General features: G+C 37.3%; 1 protein-coding gene across 1 annotated transcript in view; it reads right to left on the bottom strand.

Annotated features, from left to right (window-relative positions):
• Positions 1,605-18,623, bottom strand: part of LOC109839616 — a 31,123-nt gene continuing 14,104 nt past the window's right edge. Inside the window, exons 17-26 of the mRNA XM_020408111.1 lie at positions 15,058-18,539; positions 14,815-14,891; positions 14,495-14,578; positions 13,247-13,318; positions 13,057-13,165; positions 12,924-12,975; positions 4,463-4,591; positions 4,262-4,379; positions 3,613-3,692; positions 1,605-2,188 (exon numbers count right to left, since the gene is read on the bottom strand). Of these exons, the coding sequence (XP_020263700.1) occupies positions 1,798-2,188; positions 3,613-3,692; positions 4,262-4,379; positions 4,463-4,591; positions 12,924-12,975; positions 13,057-13,165; positions 13,247-13,318; positions 14,495-14,578; positions 14,815-14,891; positions 15,058-18,539 (4,594 nt within the window). The 3' untranslated portion in view covers positions 1,605-1,797. The remainder of the gene's footprint in view (positions 2,189-3,612; positions 3,693-4,261; positions 4,380-4,462; positions 4,592-12,923; positions 12,976-13,056; positions 13,166-13,246; positions 13,319-14,494; positions 14,579-14,814; positions 14,892-15,057; positions 18,540-18,623) is intronic.

Below are 18,623 nucleotides of genomic sequence, written 5' to 3'. Positions count from 1 at the left end.
ATTTCGGGCTTAGGTGGAATAACGAATTGATAATGGGACCACTGAATTGATGCCACGTCGGCTAATTAAAAGTATGCACTTATATAAATCAAAACAGTAGGAAGATTCTAGACAGGAGTCTACGAGGTTCATCTCCAGCAGTGCAGCTGGCAAATTTAACCTACATCAGCAGTCTATTTTGTTGATGCAAAATGATCTACTCATTAATATTTATAGTATTTAGGCTCACCTAATTGTCACGTCGGATGGACGTGGACCCTTGACTTCGTTAGTGGTCAACTTATTTTACAAAATGACCTATCAGCTCATAACTATTGCCCTCTTTGTTTATTTGGTAAATAAGATGCCACATCATATGCATTTCTATACCCTCATTTGGGGAGAATTTGCATCAGTCCAAGGAATTTATGCCTTCTCAAATTTTTGCTCGATTTGTAGGAATAATAGAGCTAAATTTCGGCTTTGCGACGACATATCATATTAGATTCGCCTGCATGCAAGCGGATAGTTCCGAACCACACAATGGGGAGCAAGTTACCATTTTACCCCTTCTTTATTTTCACATGCAGCTTAAACCACCCGCTCGCATGCTGACGGTTCTGATAGAACGGAGATTCTAGTTTTTTACTGAGACTATACAACGTCCCTGTTTATTTTTAAGGGAGGTGGTAAGGTTGAAAGAAGTGATTAGGCACAAAAAATATGAATATGTCAAATAGACAAGATGACTAATTGAAAATTGCAAAAATGTTAGCAATAAGCCAGCAATTAACTATACACATTCACACTTCTAGTCTATCTCGAACCAGAGAGAGACTTAACGTATTCAGTGATTTACTATCCTCTCAGAAACCAACACAGAAAATTCACTTCTGGTTCCCCAAAATGTACTTCAGTGGTTTTCAACGTTAAAAGTAGATTATAGAATCTCAAAACAAGACATTCAAGGTAGTAATCCTTCACTATATGCACTTAATTCAGAAAACTAGACTGCATCAAACTAAGTTGGCAAATTTTTCAAAATAGATACTTTCTCCTTTTTTTCCTTAATTGTGAAAGAATGACTAGCTATGCATTGCAGTGTATCATAGTTAACAATAATGAACAGTGTCGTGTACCCTTAGGATAAAGTACAGTGATATTTGAGCACACAGTCAGATATCAACTATGAAGGTCAAATAATAGGTCAAGATAGGGAGACTTCAACTATGGAACTTCGGAAATAACCATATAAGATCTAAAATTCAGGAGAAATTGAACAAATCGTCTGGCTCAATCGCAAACAGTTATGTTCCTAAGTAAAGTGCAGAATAGAATGATCTAAAAAAGAGAACTTACATACTCTGTGATCTCCATCAAGCTGATCGCAAACTGGATGTGTATTGCCACCATATGCCTGCGGATCGAATATCCCTGCGAGAGAATCAAAATGACATATTATCAACATGTAACACGAGTTTGATTCGATCAAGTAACGAATGAAGTATCCTTACCTAATTGGAATATACTCGTTCTGCAATTAGTATTTTTACTCCGTAACATTTCAGTTTTATAATGCTCTGTTCCATGAACCTGATCATATGTACCCATAAAAACTTGCAACATTGGGAAAGAAAAATTGGAATAAATAATGTTTGAATTGATAGTCGAAAGCCAGTTTAGGAAAACAACTATATACTAAAAAAACTGAGTTGTCTTTCCAACATACTCAAATTTACACTGATGCTCTAAGCAAAAGATACAATGCACATTATACATCCAAATGTTGTTCAGATATTCCTCAGTTCAGTGGCTTAATCAGTGCTTTCTTTCCCATTTCCCTTCCCTTCTCCCTTCCCTCTCTCTCCTCTCTGAAATCCCCCGAGACTTGCTGCTACCTCGCCTTGGACCCGAACCAAAACCATCAAATGCCGAACCCAACTCCGGATCACCAACACTACTTGCATCACCAGAATCCCTGCTCCCATCAAAACTCTCTTCATAGGCAGCACTACGCTCCTCCATCCGCTCTCTGGATTGAAGAATAGTTGGAAGTTGACCGGAGAATGAGCGGGATCCAGCGAGGACTACTGTTGGTGATGGAGAAGCTGCACCGAGATTGGCTGCTGCTGACTGTGACGAACTGCTCTCACGGCCTCTGCTGCTTGGCCTTACATTATCCCGTTCACGATATCTATCCCTAGGTCGACTGCAGAATGGAATGCAAAATTTGATCACTTTTTGGTTATGACCCAAGAACACATAACTCTCTACAATAGATGTTTTATGAGGGTAAGTTTCACCAAAACCCCAATACTTTGGGGTGTTCCCCACAAACCCCTTCCCCCCAATACTTTGTTTTTCTCAATTAACCCCCAAATCGAAGGGGAAAATGCCCTTTAGGCCCAAAAATAGCCCTTTATTTATTTATTTATTTATTTATTTATTTATTTATTTTTATTTTCTAGGGGCAAAGCAAGAAAGTCCCCCCTCTCCCCCTTACCAGTTCCCAACTAAATTTTAAGTGATTGTGAGGGTTTATTTTGAGGAAATTTTTTAAAAAAGAATGTAAAAGGATTTTTTTTTCACTTTGAGAAGCATTTTCGTCACTTTGCGGTTAAGGGGGAAAGTTTGATGTTTAGTGGGAATAACAGAGCATTGTGGGTTTCATCGGGAACACCCCCAAAGTATTGGGGGTTCGTGAAATTTACCCATGTTATAAACTACCTTTTATTAGCTTCTAGATTGTAGTTTGGCTTTTTATAATCTTACTAGCTTCTCAATTGTAGTTTGGCTTGTTATAATCTTACTATTATATTGCTATGAGTCTTCAGAATACCAATAGAGTTATTTTTTGAAGCATCATCTCGTGACATGGAATTGACAGCCTTTGTCATGTAACGCACCTCAAACTATGCTGTCAGGTAAGGGGCTGTTTGGTTGAGTGGTTTTATTGAAAACTTTATAGAAAATGGCTGATAGTGACAGTTTTGTAAATAAAACTTTTCTGGAGATTTCTATAAACTGTGTTTGGTTCAAAAAAATTCACAGAAAAGTTTTCTATAAAGTACAGAACAGTACCTCATTTTATAGAAATCAATTTCCGCTCAAAATGGTCAAAAATCACCCAGAAATCTGACGCATATATTAAAAAAATAATTAAGTACATCAATACCCTTCCCATGTGATTTCACATGGGCATTGTTAGTAAACTATTTTCTATAAAGTGACATCCAACCAAACAAAAGAAAAAGAAAACAACATATTTTCTATAAAGTTGAAACTTTTTCATACTTTGAACCAAACAAAGAAATAGCAAAAAAGAAGAAATATGGTACTCTTTTGAGTTCTATAAATTTTTCCTACAAATTTTATAGAAATACAAGGAAATCAATTTTTGAGTACTTTTCTTTTTCCACTTTTTTATAGAAATTGAACCAAACAGCCCCTAAAACTTGAAGAAGTAAAAATGAAAAGAAATTTGACATCACAATGATAAGCCGGATCTGTGGTTATAGAAGAAGAACTTCCATCATTTGAAATTTTAAAGTAGGATATGCAATTATAGAATAAAATCTTTAATTTGAAATCTATCTTAATATGTTGTTGGAAATAGTGAGAGATTGATCTTACCTGTTAGGATTAGAAGAGAACTCTCGCCGTGATGAACGGACCCCAGATTCAACCTGCTCCAGTTCCCTTTGAAGCTCTTTCTAGAAAAATGGAAACAGGAAGTGTAATCAGTATAATACATAAAAGCAACAAAAGGAAAAATACTCTCTTCTTTTGCATCAGAACTGACACAATAAGCTCTGTCACAATCAGTCAATTACACGATCTGCAGCTTAATCTTAAGCCATCATCATATAACCGGAAGCAACATTCTTTGGGGTGGAAGAATGTTATGGTTTGAGCAAGACAACAAATTACTGATATTCCTGCTCGGATTGTATGACAGGCAACACACTAAAATATCCCTTTCCCATAGATTTAATAATGCAATACTTTAGTTTGGCTTAGCATAAATTGGACTATATATAGATTAAAATAAAAGCGACATCATAATATTATCAATAAATCTATTAACCTTAAATTTCCATACAAACAAAATGTATAAATTCATATTTAGATACTTTAAAGTTTAAACTATCTATTTAAAAGAAATCATAATAAAGTATGTAATATAACAAAGTGTTGGGATATTTCTGCTTATTACTCAGCCCTAAATAGATTAAATGCGAGATTTGCCCAATTCAGAGCTTCCCAAAGTTCATGAGACTACCTGAGTTTGTCTTTCCCTTTCCATATCAAGGTTAAACTGCAGCTCCCTGGTTTTTGAACGTTCAAGCTCCAATTGACGCTGCCTCTCAATTGTACGTTCCATTTCAATTGTCCTTTCCCTGCAGATTCACAAATTAAGCAATAGTAACTATAATTATTGATATAATTTGGTAAGAGATAGCAAGATGAGTTTCAGACAAACCTATCAATCTCTTGAAGAAGCTGCATTTCCCGTGAAGCTGCTTCTTCTAAAGATTTCTGACGAGTACGCCTCATCAGAAGTTTCTTTTGTCTGCGAGCTGCTATCTCTTCTCTTAGTTTGGCCTTCTCCCTGCATGTCCAATATAAGAAAAGTTAAGGTAGGAGAAAGGAAACTACTTGGTGAAGAAGTGAAGAAACAATAATGTCAGGTGTTACAGAACGTTCGAACAGTTGTATTGCTAAGCTTGTATAAGCAGTATTCAATATATTTTGCATCTATATTTGATGTTTTGCATCAACTTCAATTTAGCATAGGAGTTTAAAATCCAAAAGAACAAAAGATACACTGCCATGCAACCAACAATATATTAAGTTTGAGCATATATTGAATTGGACTGGCAGGCGGGGTTGTTTCTTATTGTAATACAGAACTGTCAATGTTCATTTTTTGTTACTTATCCCAATCACGTCTCTGGAATGTCTAACAAACCAATTTTAGACCTAAAGTAGCAGTGGATTTTTTTGGTATCTATAAGCTAAGAATATAGCACGTGTCAAGCAAGTAGGCTTGTTCGAAAGTGGTAGGAGACCAAATGTGAAGTGATCGTGCCTCCTGACATGCTAGACAGAAATAGTAAAATAGGTAATACACACACCCAACTAGCAATCCCAAACAAAAGAATAATAATCTTTTAACTCCATCTAGATAGTCTGGGTAAAGATTAGATTTAGTTATGTGAATATTCAACAAATAAATATCTAAAGGGGTTTTCCGATACTAGTCCCTTAAATCTTTAGTAACTCGATATTAGTCACTCAAATCTTCATATTTTGATATTAGCCCCTCAAATCTTCATATTGTGTTGATAAAAGTCCCTATTGTTAGTTAGGGTTATAAATGAGGAGGAATATTCCATTATGTTTAACCCCGGCCATAAACTGGCATTTATGACCCTCACCTAAGAAACCCAAACCCATCAATAACTCCCCCTACAACCCATACTCGTTTAAAACAACCCAAACCCATTTCCCCTTTCTTCTTTTCCACAACAGTAAACATCACTTTACACCTAAAAATCAGCGGCTATTTAAATTGAAGGGTTATTAAAATGCCATTGCCACTCCTCCACACTACATTTCTCCATCTCCAACCTAGATCCCGAACCCATCTGAACTTCCAAGGTGATAAAGAAGTTTTCTGGTTTGAAGTGATCAAGAATCCTTTTCTTTCCAAACCCATCAAGAATCCCTCTCTCTCTCTCTCTCTCTCTCTCTCTCTCTCTCTCTCTATATATCTCTCTCTCTCTCTCTCTCTCTCTCTCTCTCTCTCTCTCTCTCTCTCTCTCTCTCTCTCTCTCCTCTCTACAAACCCTTTTGGCCTCAACCCATTTGGGCTTAGCACTCCTCTCAAGCCTAAGCTTCACTGATCTCCCCAGTAATTCAATTTCAAACAACCCATTAAGCTAGATTCCAAGCTTTTGAAACCCCTCAGTTTGTTAATGGGTCAAAGATGTTGATGCCCCTTGAGGCTAATCCTTTGGTTGGAGCTCAACCCACTTTTATTGGCGAGGAGAATGAGGAGGAGGGGGTTGATGATGTGCGCTTTGATGGGTCTGGGTTAAATTGTGATATAGAGGAGAATATGAAGAGTTCGGTAACGAGGGCAATGGGAGGAGGAGGAGGTCAAAGAAGGCAGGGAGGGAGGGAGGAAAAGGAAAAGAGGGAGCAGGGGGGAGCAGCTGGGAGTAATTTCTTAACAAGCCAACTATGGTTAGGGTAAACCCAACCATGGTTTACTGTTTTTAACTGTAATTCTAACAGAAGGACTTATATCGACACAATATGAAGATTTGAACAACTAATATCAAAATATGAAGATTTCAGGGACTAATATGAAATTACTAAAACTTTAAGGGACTAATATTGAACAACCCGATATCTATATCGTCTTTAAGGAGATATCCCTTTCGAATCCTTGCTCTAGCATCAATAAACTTCCCAGGTCACAGGACAATCTGTTATATCCGATGGATCCTTTTCCAGGATGCTTATCAGGCAGTTAAAAAAAGACATCCATTTACATTTAGATAAAAGGTGTAATTTCCCCACAAATTTAATATGTAACTAATGAGGACAAGAATTGGCAATCTTCCATTTTAGCTTAGTTGACTTTCTTTATTTTCATTTTTGAAATTCGAATTTTGAATTTGGTTTAGTTTGGCATTTGAGTGATTTTAGGAAATTTGTTGAGAGATTTGAGCGATTTTATTTTGTGAGATTTTATTCTCTTCTATTTAAACCCTATTGTAATTCAGAATGAATTAATGAATTGAATGAACGAATGAAAGAATTTTGTTGGCTGAATTCTTGAGTGTGAAACCCTAGCCCTTTGGTGTGAAACCCTGAGGACTTCTCCTCTTCATCTCTTCTTCAATTCCCAGCCGCCACCCTCCCTCTATCCCTCTTCTTCAACTCCCGTCAGCCCAAACCCCAGTCTCCCGTCACCCCCTCAAACAATCGCCTCCCTGCTCTTCCTCCNACCCCACCATCAGCCTCCTTACCACAGCCGCCACCCTGGTGCCCTCCACCTCCGATCACCCTTCCCATGTTCCTTCTCCCTCTCTCCTTCACAAGATCTGTCACACCCCAAGCTCGCATCCGGCTCCTCCAAAAGCCTCCAAATCTCAGCTCCTAACAGCCAATAGCCTCCACGCCGACACCCACCTCCACCAGTGCCTTGATCACCAACCGATGACCACCAACAGCAACGACTTTATTCGCCGAGTCATCAACAGCACCTGTACCACCAAGATCGTGATTAAGTCTCAAGATGTTGGACTTATTAACGAGGGGTTTGGTTTTTTCTCAATATTTTCGAATAGTAATTCATTGAGGTTTCGTTTCTCTCAGCTCAATATTTTCTGTTAGTCTCATTCTATTAGTTAACTGTATGGGTATTTTATCTCTAAATTCTTATCATATATTCACTACTTAAATTACATTTGTGAGTTGAGAGTAATTGAGCATATGACTGTTTACTTTGGTATTGTTTGTAGAAATTGTGCAATGATAATGAATACTGCGATTAAATTATTTGAGAATGGAATTAGTCATGATTATCGTTACAAATCTTGTTAAAATCCATCTGTCAGATTCAATGTTACATTAAACGCTGGGCGCTTCTAGGCGTCGGACTTGGCGCCCAACGTTTAGTCGCCTAGGCGGGCGCCTAAGCAGTTTTTGGACGTTTTTTTTTCTTTTTTTAATTTTTTAATTTTTTAATTGTGATACTTAAAGATAAATATATATTTACTCAATCAAAAATATATAAATACTAAAATACTAACACTATTAACTAAATTGCTTGGTTTACCAATTACAATAGCTCTTTGTATGTTTATACTCCTCAACTCAAATTATAAGTTTATCTCAACTCAAATTACAATATGTATTAAATTCATATAATTTTTTTTAAAAATAGTAATTTTAGTTCCACAATAAATCATGCATACTTAGATACTAAATAGCCAAAATAATAATTAACAAGGACAGAGCCTAAGATGTTTTTTTTTTAATTTTTAATTCCAATAATTGATAGTGAATGTCAAGCTTACAGAAAGCTTAGATGCCGGATTGGTGTCTAGGCGGATTTCTTTCCTTATTTAAGTGGTGGTCGATGAGGTTTTGTTGAAGGTCGGAGGAGGTAGTGGAGATGTTCATATTTGGAGGTTAATGGAGTTTGGAGGACGTGTAGGCTACAACACATAAAATCACAACCAAGACCTACAAGGTGCAATCCATGTAAGCACGCAATGCTTCCCTAAACACTCGTAAAATCTAGGTGGGCATCCTAAATACCGCTTAGGCGCTAGGCGCTAGTTAGGCGGCCTAGGTGCCGCCTAGGCCTAGGCGAACGCCTAAGCGGACTAGGGTGAGGTTTTTTAAAACAGTGGTCAGATTAGTCGTTTTGAATTAATTTCCTGTCGAAGATCATGATTTTTGGCGAAACGGTGCGTTGTTCGACTTAGATCGCTGATTCCGATAGACCCCCTTCCCCGTTTCGCATCATTTTTGGTATCAGAGCATGGTTAAAGGGTAGGAAATTTTTATTTTTTAGATTAGTTGAGTCTTTTATTTGATATTTAAAAAAAATTCTCATTCATCTCATTTAGTTGTTTGTGCATATCATTCATCTCATCTAGTTGTTAATGCATGCCCACTCGCACAGGTCTATCCTATCGATTAGAAGAGTCAAGTGAGTCAACTAGTGAGTCAACTAGTGAGTCAACTAGTGAGTCAAGCATGTCAAGCAGTATAGAGTCCGAACTCTTTAAAAAATTCACTGAACAAGCAACACGATTTGACGACACCAATGAAAGGCTTGCTAGGCTCGCAGGAAACGCGTGTTACAACTCCGCCACCACAATGTCAAGGGAATGGTCATGGGTACATCATTCATCGACCCCTACCTCAACCCGTACCTGATCCACCAACCTTTGATGGTAGGCTCAATCTAAAAGTTTTCTTGAACTGGTTGAAAAACATGGATCGATACTTTGACTGGTACGCTTTGACGAAAACCCGCAAAGTCAAGTTTACCGCAATGAAGCTCACCGGGCTCGCCTATCAAAATATTAGTCCAACCTCGAAATGTTGAGACATATTAGAGGTGAGTTACCAATTTTTACTTGGAAAGAAATGACCGACGAACTGAAACGAAAATATCTCTCGTCATCGTTTTATCATAGATTGCTAGACAAGTGGCATCGTCTTACTCAGGAAACTAAATCCGTAAAAGAGTATGTTGCTCAATTTGACGAATTGTTTACTCGATGTAGCACCATAGAGCAAAAGACACCGATGAAAGTCTTGTCAAAGTTTAGAATGGATTGAAAAGTGACCTCCAAACCGAACTCTTTGTTAGAGGAGTAAACACCCTTGAGAGAGCTTACGCCTTAGTTCAAGATTTAGATGAAGCCAAATTCCACCAATCTCATAGGGCTCAGGATTTTCGAACTCATTCCTCCCGGTCTTCTCGTGCCAATACCTCTAGTCAGCCTCTAAGTCGATCTAACCCTAGTTCTTCCCAGTCTAGAGTCGATCACAATGGCCAGAAGTCAGAGAGATCTCTCTCCAAACTTAGTCCAATAATTCAGTGTTACAATCATCAAGGATATGGACATGTTGCTTCCGTCTGTACAACTTCGATCAGAGTTAGAATTAATAAGCCGCTACTATTGAGGAAAACATTAACCAGGCCGTAGATTTGACAGAATCTAACTCTGACAAGAAAATCCAAGATAGTATAATCAAAGAACCATGCACTTCCGTTCCTTCTGAAACTACCCTTGCAATTATAGAGTTCACTAAAATTTCATGCAATGACAACACTCCGATTATTCCCCAAGCTACCCCTTTGATAACAGAGTTCACTAATGTTGTCCCTAAAGTTGTTCCTGAAATTGAAACTCCCAACTCCTCCTGAATTCACTTCAGTGACTGAAAACATTGTTAATATTCCCCCACGAAGTCCTCTTGGACCAACATGACACCCAACACGTTCCTGATTCGGTTCCTAAAGTGAGTCACTTAGATATCTGTATAGAAGTTGAATCCAAAACTGAGCACAGTAAAATAACTATCATATTAGATATCAAACCCCCATGCATTGTCCCGACCATCACTTACACATGCTAAGATTGAGCACCTAATTGCACGAGTGTTTTGGGAATATATAGTGATTAGGGATACAAGATTGAGCACAAGTGTTTTTATTTCCTTTCTCTCTCATGTTAAGTGCACAAAAACACTCCTTCACGCATTTGTTTTCATGTTCCTCACTATCACTGCTAGAATAGGAAATTTGTTATGCATATTAATCACTGTTTTAAATATCGGCCGATAATCGATATTATCGGCCGAGTTATCGGATTTGGGAGCTCTCCGCTAGGATAAATTGGATTTTTAATCGGTTATTGTTTATTTAGGTTTATCGGCGATTTATCGGCACTTATCGGCCGATAAGTAAGACTTTTTTATCGGGATTATCGGTAGGTTTATCGGCGATTTATCGGCACTTATCGGCCGATAAGTAAGACTTTTTTATCGGGATTATCGGCCAATTTTGACTAACATTATATTTTTTTCAAGGGTATGATGCAAGTTTCGCTTTCTACAATTGGTTAATGATTCTAAACATGATGATTTACATTTTGGTATGTTTATATTTCATTAAGCATGATTAGATTATATTTTTTAATTGTTATATTATATATACACATCATCCAATATATCACTCCGATAAATACTACTTATCCCCGATATATCCCCGATTTTCGCTATCCGATAAGGATTTTGGCCGTCCGATAAATCCCTGATAACCGATATTTAAAACCTTGATATTAATGAAAGAACACCTAATCATTCCCAATGATAGAGGACGCCATACATGTTAAGCACTACGTTGAGTTTATATCTGTCGTTGATCGCATTGTCCGAGTCTGCATTTCATCATAATCATTTGAGTTGATTCACATCATTTTTTGAATTGCATTGATCATATATTAGAGAATCAGTGATCTAATTTGAATAAATACATTGTTAACTGAAATGTATGATATGGAATCAGGATATAATTTTAAAACTGTTAATGCTGATATTTTAGATGGTTTAGACTTGTCCAATACATTTCTTTATAACTGTTTATGATTTGACATGATATTTATGAACTTTTCCAACTCTTGAACTAATTAATGATAACATTTGTATTATTGATTTGATCATAGTTCTATTCTCAATATTGATTGATTAAGCAGTTCACGAATGTTATTGATAGTCCACTGATATAAGCCTGACCCTAGCCTATTGTTATTGAGAGTTTTTACACTTTATTCCACTTCTATATATTCACCCATACAGCAGTGAATTTTGATAATATTTTTTATGGTGAATTTACAATGTAATTTAGTTAATGATCTGAGATGCAGAAAAATAACTAATGACAGATTAAGATGCAGACAGAGTATATTGAAGATGACACATTTCTGCAACTAACTCGACGGAGTCGAGTTTCTCCCACCCGAAGTGAATAATGAGGACAAGAATTGGCAATCTTCCATTTTAGCTTAGTTGACTTTCTTTAATTTGGTTTTAGGGAATTTGTTGAGTGATTTGAGCGATTTTATTTTGTGAGAAATTATTTTCTTCTATTTAAACCATGTTGTATTTAAACCATGTTGTAATTCAGAATGAATTAATGAATTGAATGAATGAAAGAAAGAATTTTGTTGGTTGAATTCTTGGGTGTGAAACCCTAGCCCTTTGGTGTGAAACCCTAGGGACTTCCCCTCTTCATTTCTTCTTCAATTCCCAACCGCCACCCTCCCTCTCCCTCTTCTTCAACTCCCGTCGGCCCAAACCCTAATCTCCCGTCACTCCCTCAAACAATCGCCTCCCTGCTCTTCCTTCCAAGCCGTCGACCCCGCCGTCAGCCTCTTTCCCGCAGCCGCCACCCTGGTGCCCTCCACCTCAGGTCACCCTTCCCCTGTTTCTTCTCCTTCTCTCCTCCCACAAGATTCGCCACACCCCCAAGCTCGCCTCCGGCTCCTCCAAAAGCCGCCAAATCCCAACTCCTAACAGCCAACAGCCTCCACGCCGGCACCCACCTCCACCTGTGCCTCGATCACCAACCGACGACCACCAACAGCAACGACTTCATTCGTCGAGTCATCAACAGCACATGTACCACCAAGATCGTGATTGAGTCTTAAGATGCTGGACTTATTAACAAGGGGTTTAGATTTTTCTCAACATTTCCAAATAGTAATTCACTGAGGTTTTGTTTCTCTCAGCTCAATTTTTCTGTTAGTCTCATTTTATTAGTTAAGTGTATGGATATTTTATCTCTAAATTCTTATCATATATTCACTGCTTAAATTACACTTGTGAGTTGAGAGTAATTGAGCATATGATTGTTTAACTTTGGTATTGTTTGTAGAACTTGTGCAATAATAATGAATACTGTGATTAAATTATTTGAGATTGGAATTAGTCATGATTATCGTTACAAATCTTGTTAAAATCCATCTGTTAAATTAGTCGTTTTGAATTAATTTCCTGCCGAAGATCATGATTTTTGGCGAAACGGTGCGTTGTTCGATTTAGATCGCTGATTCCGATAGACCTCTTCCCCGTTTCACATCAGTAACAGCCAGAACGGAAGGATGATCAAATATTTCCAAACAATTTTGTAAAGTATAATCGTTACTATTTCCAATCTGAGCGAGTTATAAACAACTTGAGCTCACTAGAAGTAGAAGTTGTGTAAATATGATAATGTTTCAAGGGAGAAATAAAACCAAACATCAATATACACACACCAAACCAAACTGATACACAAACATCAACGTGGATTTAAGAGAAAATCAGTACAAAATAATATGAATTAATATTAATGTACTCACAAGGATTGAATTTCATCCTTAATTTTGCAGAGGCGGCTACCATCCTCAGCACCTAACATAAGAAGAAAGCAACATGAATGCAGCAAGTTAAAGCACGTAATCAAAATTCCAAATAATAGCTCAAGATATTTACATGACATGTTGGAAGTTACAAATGTCTCTTCCTGAGAACCTCTGGACACTTCTTGTTGTGCTTTTTCTTTCTGAAGAAGGTCTATTTCAATCTCAGCCTCCTCTAATTCCTGAAACGTTTTCACAAAGATCAAATAAGAATTTTCTACCAGAAGCCATATGGCAAACTATCAAATCCAGATCCAAATTACCTGAGCCTCTTGATCACTTCTCCTAGAGAAGAAATCGAAGTATGATTGTATGGAAGTTAAAGAAGAAAATACCTGAGAGAAACAAAACTGAGCAAGGTAAGGGCTTAAAATATTTCTTATTATCATTTTTTAAGATTTTCGTTTTTACTAACAGTTCTTTAGATTAATTTACTATGAAAATGATATAGCAATAGATTCTGCAAGATGGATTCCATGTGGTCACACTAGTAGAAAGTGGAAACAGTTATCTCAGTCTCATTGTCAATAATGACACAAAAATATGTTTGGGCAAACAATAATATGTTTTGCTTCTTAATATGATTATTAATTTGTCTTCCTGGATATGGAATTCTCTTATTTGTTTGAACTCCTAGGCCGATAAACTTAAAGAGAGTATTTTGTTCTGAAATGTATCTGCATATTTATGTGAGAATGTTGCTTGAAATGAATCTAATTATGACCTGAACTCATTTATTTGAAAGATGGACCATAACAAGCAATCAAACACTATTATATAAATGGGCAAGATATGGAGTCAAGAAACCAAAAGGATCTGCACTCGGGTATACGATTACAACCCTTGAACAGCCTATCCCAAACACAGCAACACACATGCGCTGATATAGTGATTTTTTGAAATATATGTGCTAAAGAATATGTCCAGATATCATAATATTTCATAATATTTTTTTAAAAATAAGAAAAATAAAAGAAAACTTGTCAAGGCCAAGCACTATATCAAACTTATCAGTTACTGTAAATATGAATAGCCACAGGCAAGGATTTGGCCTATGCCACTTTATTAGACCACCAAAAGAACATCAGTGTTTTTATATATACCCACTATGTGAGATCTATGTCTACATAAAGATACTAAGGCCGGGAAGGGCTGGTATTTGGCTGGGATACAATGGGAACCCAGTTGAGTCAAAGCTCAGTAGACACGCTAACCACCAAGACCCTGAACTAGAAATCTAGAGCAGAAAAAAATAACTCCAAGCTTTAATAACTCAACTAAAAGGTGGACACAGGAGACACCCAGTAACTAAGTATATCAAGTGCTAAATAGCATAGATAACTTGAGGAATTCCTGATTAAAATTAAAAAAGTTATTGATAGAGCTACTAGTACAAACTGCTAGAGTGATTTACTATTTTTTTCTATCAAAAATTTAATAATCATCAAGGTTAAAGTACTTGCACCGAAGAATAAGACCAACTATAAGAAGAGCATAAATTATACAACCACCTGAAGAATTGACTCGCGTGTGCTTCTGAAATTAGGATCGCTCTGTTTTGTGGTAGAACTTGACGACAACGCATCTTCTAGGGCCTTCAATGCAATAATAATAATAATAATAAACAATAATAATAATCGCAACTAATAGAACAATAATAATTTCATGATTATTACTTTATTATTAGTTAAAGGAAAGGCAGGCCAGATAAATATGTCAGTTGATCACAGCATCGAATCAAATATAGAGCTCAAAGTCCTCTAGCTAGCAAATTATGCTAGTCAACAGAATAAATAAATGTGGTAAAATTAAATTAGAAAGAGCAACTGACTTCTTTGGCAACATCAGGCTCAGCTTTAAGTTTGCATAAAGCTTGACATAGCTTTTTGTCCGCATCGTCAAGCCCTCCTGAAAACATTAAATACCATGAGCATAATAAATATCTTATGCTTAGATACTTCTGTATATACCTTACCTAATCTCAAAAATATGCACAATAACTAATTAACTCACAATAGGTGCATCTTAATCTAATAAACTCTACTTTGGTTTTTATGGAAATACAGTAACATACCAGTTTTTGACATTCCAATATTCTCCAAGTTTTGCCAAACATTTTCAGGTATTAAAGAAATATCCTCAGGAGCAGAATACAAACAGGCACTTGCTAGAAGACCTAATGAAAGGCGTGTCACATGACACTCTTCCATTGTTGGAGAAATCCTCCCCATACTTCGCATAAATGTATTAGTTGCGACAAGAAATGACTGCAGTTTAGTTCTATCTGCATATGGAATATAACCTGAAAGCAATGCCATTGCATGTGATCTCAACAAGATAGAAGGGTCAGATACAGACACTGCTGCCACCCTGTCCCATGTGCTTGATACCAAAACAAATCTGACTGACTCAGGAATGGCTATGGGAGAGTCAGATGCAGTCAAATTTTCACGAAATGAGAGAAACAATTTTGCGACGCCATTGTCGTGATCCAGACAAACAATTCTTCCAAGATGCTGCAGTGCAACAGATCTCTGCTCTGGTTCCCAATGACCCAACATCGAAGAGAACAGATCAATTAATGCTGCTTCATTTCCATCAAGATTACCTATGCCTCTCATAAATAAGTAAGATAACCACTTGTCTGTCTGTAGCCGCCATGAAATTCTAGGTGCATGGAGAATAAAATGTTTTATTGCTGAACATATAGAAGAGAGGACACAGTCCAGAGAGATGCTTCTGGGCAACCTGAGTAGATAGTCGAGCATAGCAGATCCGACCTGCCAACATTGATTCTGCTGAGTTGCAATAATAACTCCGGTAAGTCCTTCAAGCGCATTCTGCCAATGCTTAAAAAGATCATTTGATTCAGACAAGCTAATGGTTCCCCTGTCCCCCTCTCTGGTAAACATATCTTCTTGACTAATGGAACACAAACATCTTAAGAAAAAGAAACACTTTGCTAATTTATATGTCAGCTTCATTGCTAACTGATAATGCAGTTTCCAGCTCATCTCAATAGCAGGAATAAATTTGGATATTAAAAGTTGCCAAGCTTCCGAAAATTCTTTGATTTCATCTGCAGACAAATAATGAAGCCCGTGATCTGTGGGATCATATGCAACAGTGCTATCAGTCTCTCCAGTCTCAGCAATATTTGCAAAATCAGAAGGAAAATATGAGCTGCTACCAAGGCTTCCTATGCTATGTTCTGAGACTTCAGTTTCCTTGAACGGTTTGAGAGCGCCAAATGGGTCCATATTTTGTATCAGCAACAGATGGAAGCTGTCCACTACTTTATGAAAGGCACACAGGTAATCGTAGAAAGATGTTGTCGGCTCTGAAGTTGTAAAATCAACCCACTCTAGCAAGGAGTGTAGAATTTCTATTTTCCTTCTGGATGAAAAATCTCGAAATAGAGAACCCAAAATGAAGATCATCAAAGAACCCCGTAATTTCTTTCCTCTAGGAGCATCCTGATGCTCCTTTCTGCATCTGATACTTTCCAACAATTCCTCAAAATTTAACTCAAAATCTAGACAAGAAAGCTCATTGCTCAACAGCCTTCCATCATCAGTTACTTTCTTCAGAAAGTAAGATATAAGTGGTTGCAATAAACGCAGTATGGAATCAAGGAAAGCCACATCACAATAAGATGATTTACACAAAGAAATCAGAATTTGTGCTATTTTGGGCATCTCGGGAACCATCGCTTCCATGTGTTCACTTACAATTGATTCAAGCAAGTAAAGCAAGGTAGCTTTAGCATTAACAGCATTGTACCCTCTCAGATTGTCAGCATTTCTTTCAACAGTATGGTCATCACCATTATCAGCTCCAGAATAAGGCCACATGCACAGATCAGACAACCAGCAAAGTATATCTGGGACAGCACTGCAGGGAAGACATTTTAACTGCATTCCTACTGCCTCCAATATTATCTCACCAAAGCTCCCAAACTGCTCTTTCAAACTGGGGAAGAACTTATGAAGATCAGGGTAAAGAACACAAAAATATTCTTTACCATCTGATTGATTAGAAGGCCTTGTTTCTTTGTTGACTTCAGCATAATCCTTTGGAACTGATTGTTCTGGATCAACCGCCTTTAACTTTTTCTCTGCTACATTTACTAATGTAAGTTCATCTGTAAAAATAGTTAGCAAGGAGGTGAGATGTGAGAGATCAGAAGCAAGAAACAATCTCTCCTTAAGGTATAGCCTGGCATAACGAGACACAGCCATCCATCCTAGAAAGCGGGGAAGTGGATATGTGTTGGATGAAAATTTTGGGATTTTCTGCATCCACGCTGATGGTGGAACTAGACATCTAAATTGTAATTGATTTGTTGGTTTCCTTAAAAAGTTTGTCCTATCATCACTTCCAGAGGATGCTAGAACCAGTCTCTGAAGAAGTACCCAACGGCGTTGCAAAACATGTAACTTTTCAAAATCAAAATGCATGTTTCCTTCTTTGAGCTGATAGTATAAAGACATAAACATCCCGTTAAGATTCTCAGCTGATTGAAGTATGATGTCAATCACATCCTCGGGAGGGCAGAACAGTTCAGTTGCAGACTGCAAAATAAACAATAGGCTCTGTAAGAGAATTTCATGTGACAAGTGTTGCTCCCTTTGCAACTGTTGCATAATAAACTGACACAACAACGCCTGATTCTGCCGAACCAGAGTTACAGCATCAGCAGACTGTATATCAAGTGAGTGAATATTCATCCCCTGTTCTCCATCATCAGATTCATCTAGGTACGCATCACCTTGAGACGCACGTATCTGATATTCCTTGTTCAATTTGGCAGCTTGAAGGAGTATTTGTAAGACAGATTTGTCTCTTTTTGCTTCCAGATGAGCTATTTTCTCCAGAGCATTTTGATCTATCTGAGAATTTCTGCTAAATTCCATGAAATCACCATTGTTTTTTATCTTGGACCTGCTAGTTTTCAGTTGATCGAGAAGTTTAGCAGAGGGCCTGCAGGAAACCATGAAGAAGGGATTGACATAGCATTCTGCTGCTAACAACAATGCATCTATTGCCGCATCATGACCTTCCGGAGTAATATCATGCTGAGAGGATAAATCTAATGCTAACTGTTGAAACTCGGAAGACCTTAATTCACAATCATGATGATCTACAAGTTGTATATAATCTGCTTGCAAATTAAAGAACTCAACAAAAAACCTATTATCAATTTGATATTCATGAAGTGACATATATTTTCCTTCCATGGTATTAGGTGTAGACTCTAAATTTTTATCTGGCTTGTTCCCTTCGAAATGGTTAGCAAGACTTGTCAACACTGTCTTCTTCAATTCTGGAGGAGCAAAAAAAAGGTTTGCATCTTCAAGAGCATCTATCTTGGCAACAGGTTCAAATGTGTCTATCTTCTCATCAGATTCACCAAATCCACTGGACTTGGAAGAGACTCCATGAGAATGAACATAAGTTTCAGATTCTTGATCAATGGCTTTAGAGGTTGAACATTTGCAAAGGTCAATTTCAGGAGGCAATGGTATATGCGGCCCAAGAATAGAAAGAAGTACACTGCATGACGAAATCAGAAAAAGCAGCATTAGCTAGAAGCACCATCAGATGCAAAGTATAAACGATTGTTCCTATCTTAACAAC

The sequence above is a fragment of the Asparagus officinalis genome, chromosome 4, assembly GCF_001876935.1.
Source record: "Asparagus officinalis chromosome 4, Aspof.V1, whole genome shotgun sequence".
Lineage (NCBI taxonomy): Eukaryota > Viridiplantae > Streptophyta > Magnoliopsida > Asparagales > Asparagaceae > Asparagus > Asparagus officinalis.
Note: the sequence above shows the minus strand (reverse complement) of the source record. Positions and strands in the feature narration are given on the sequence as shown.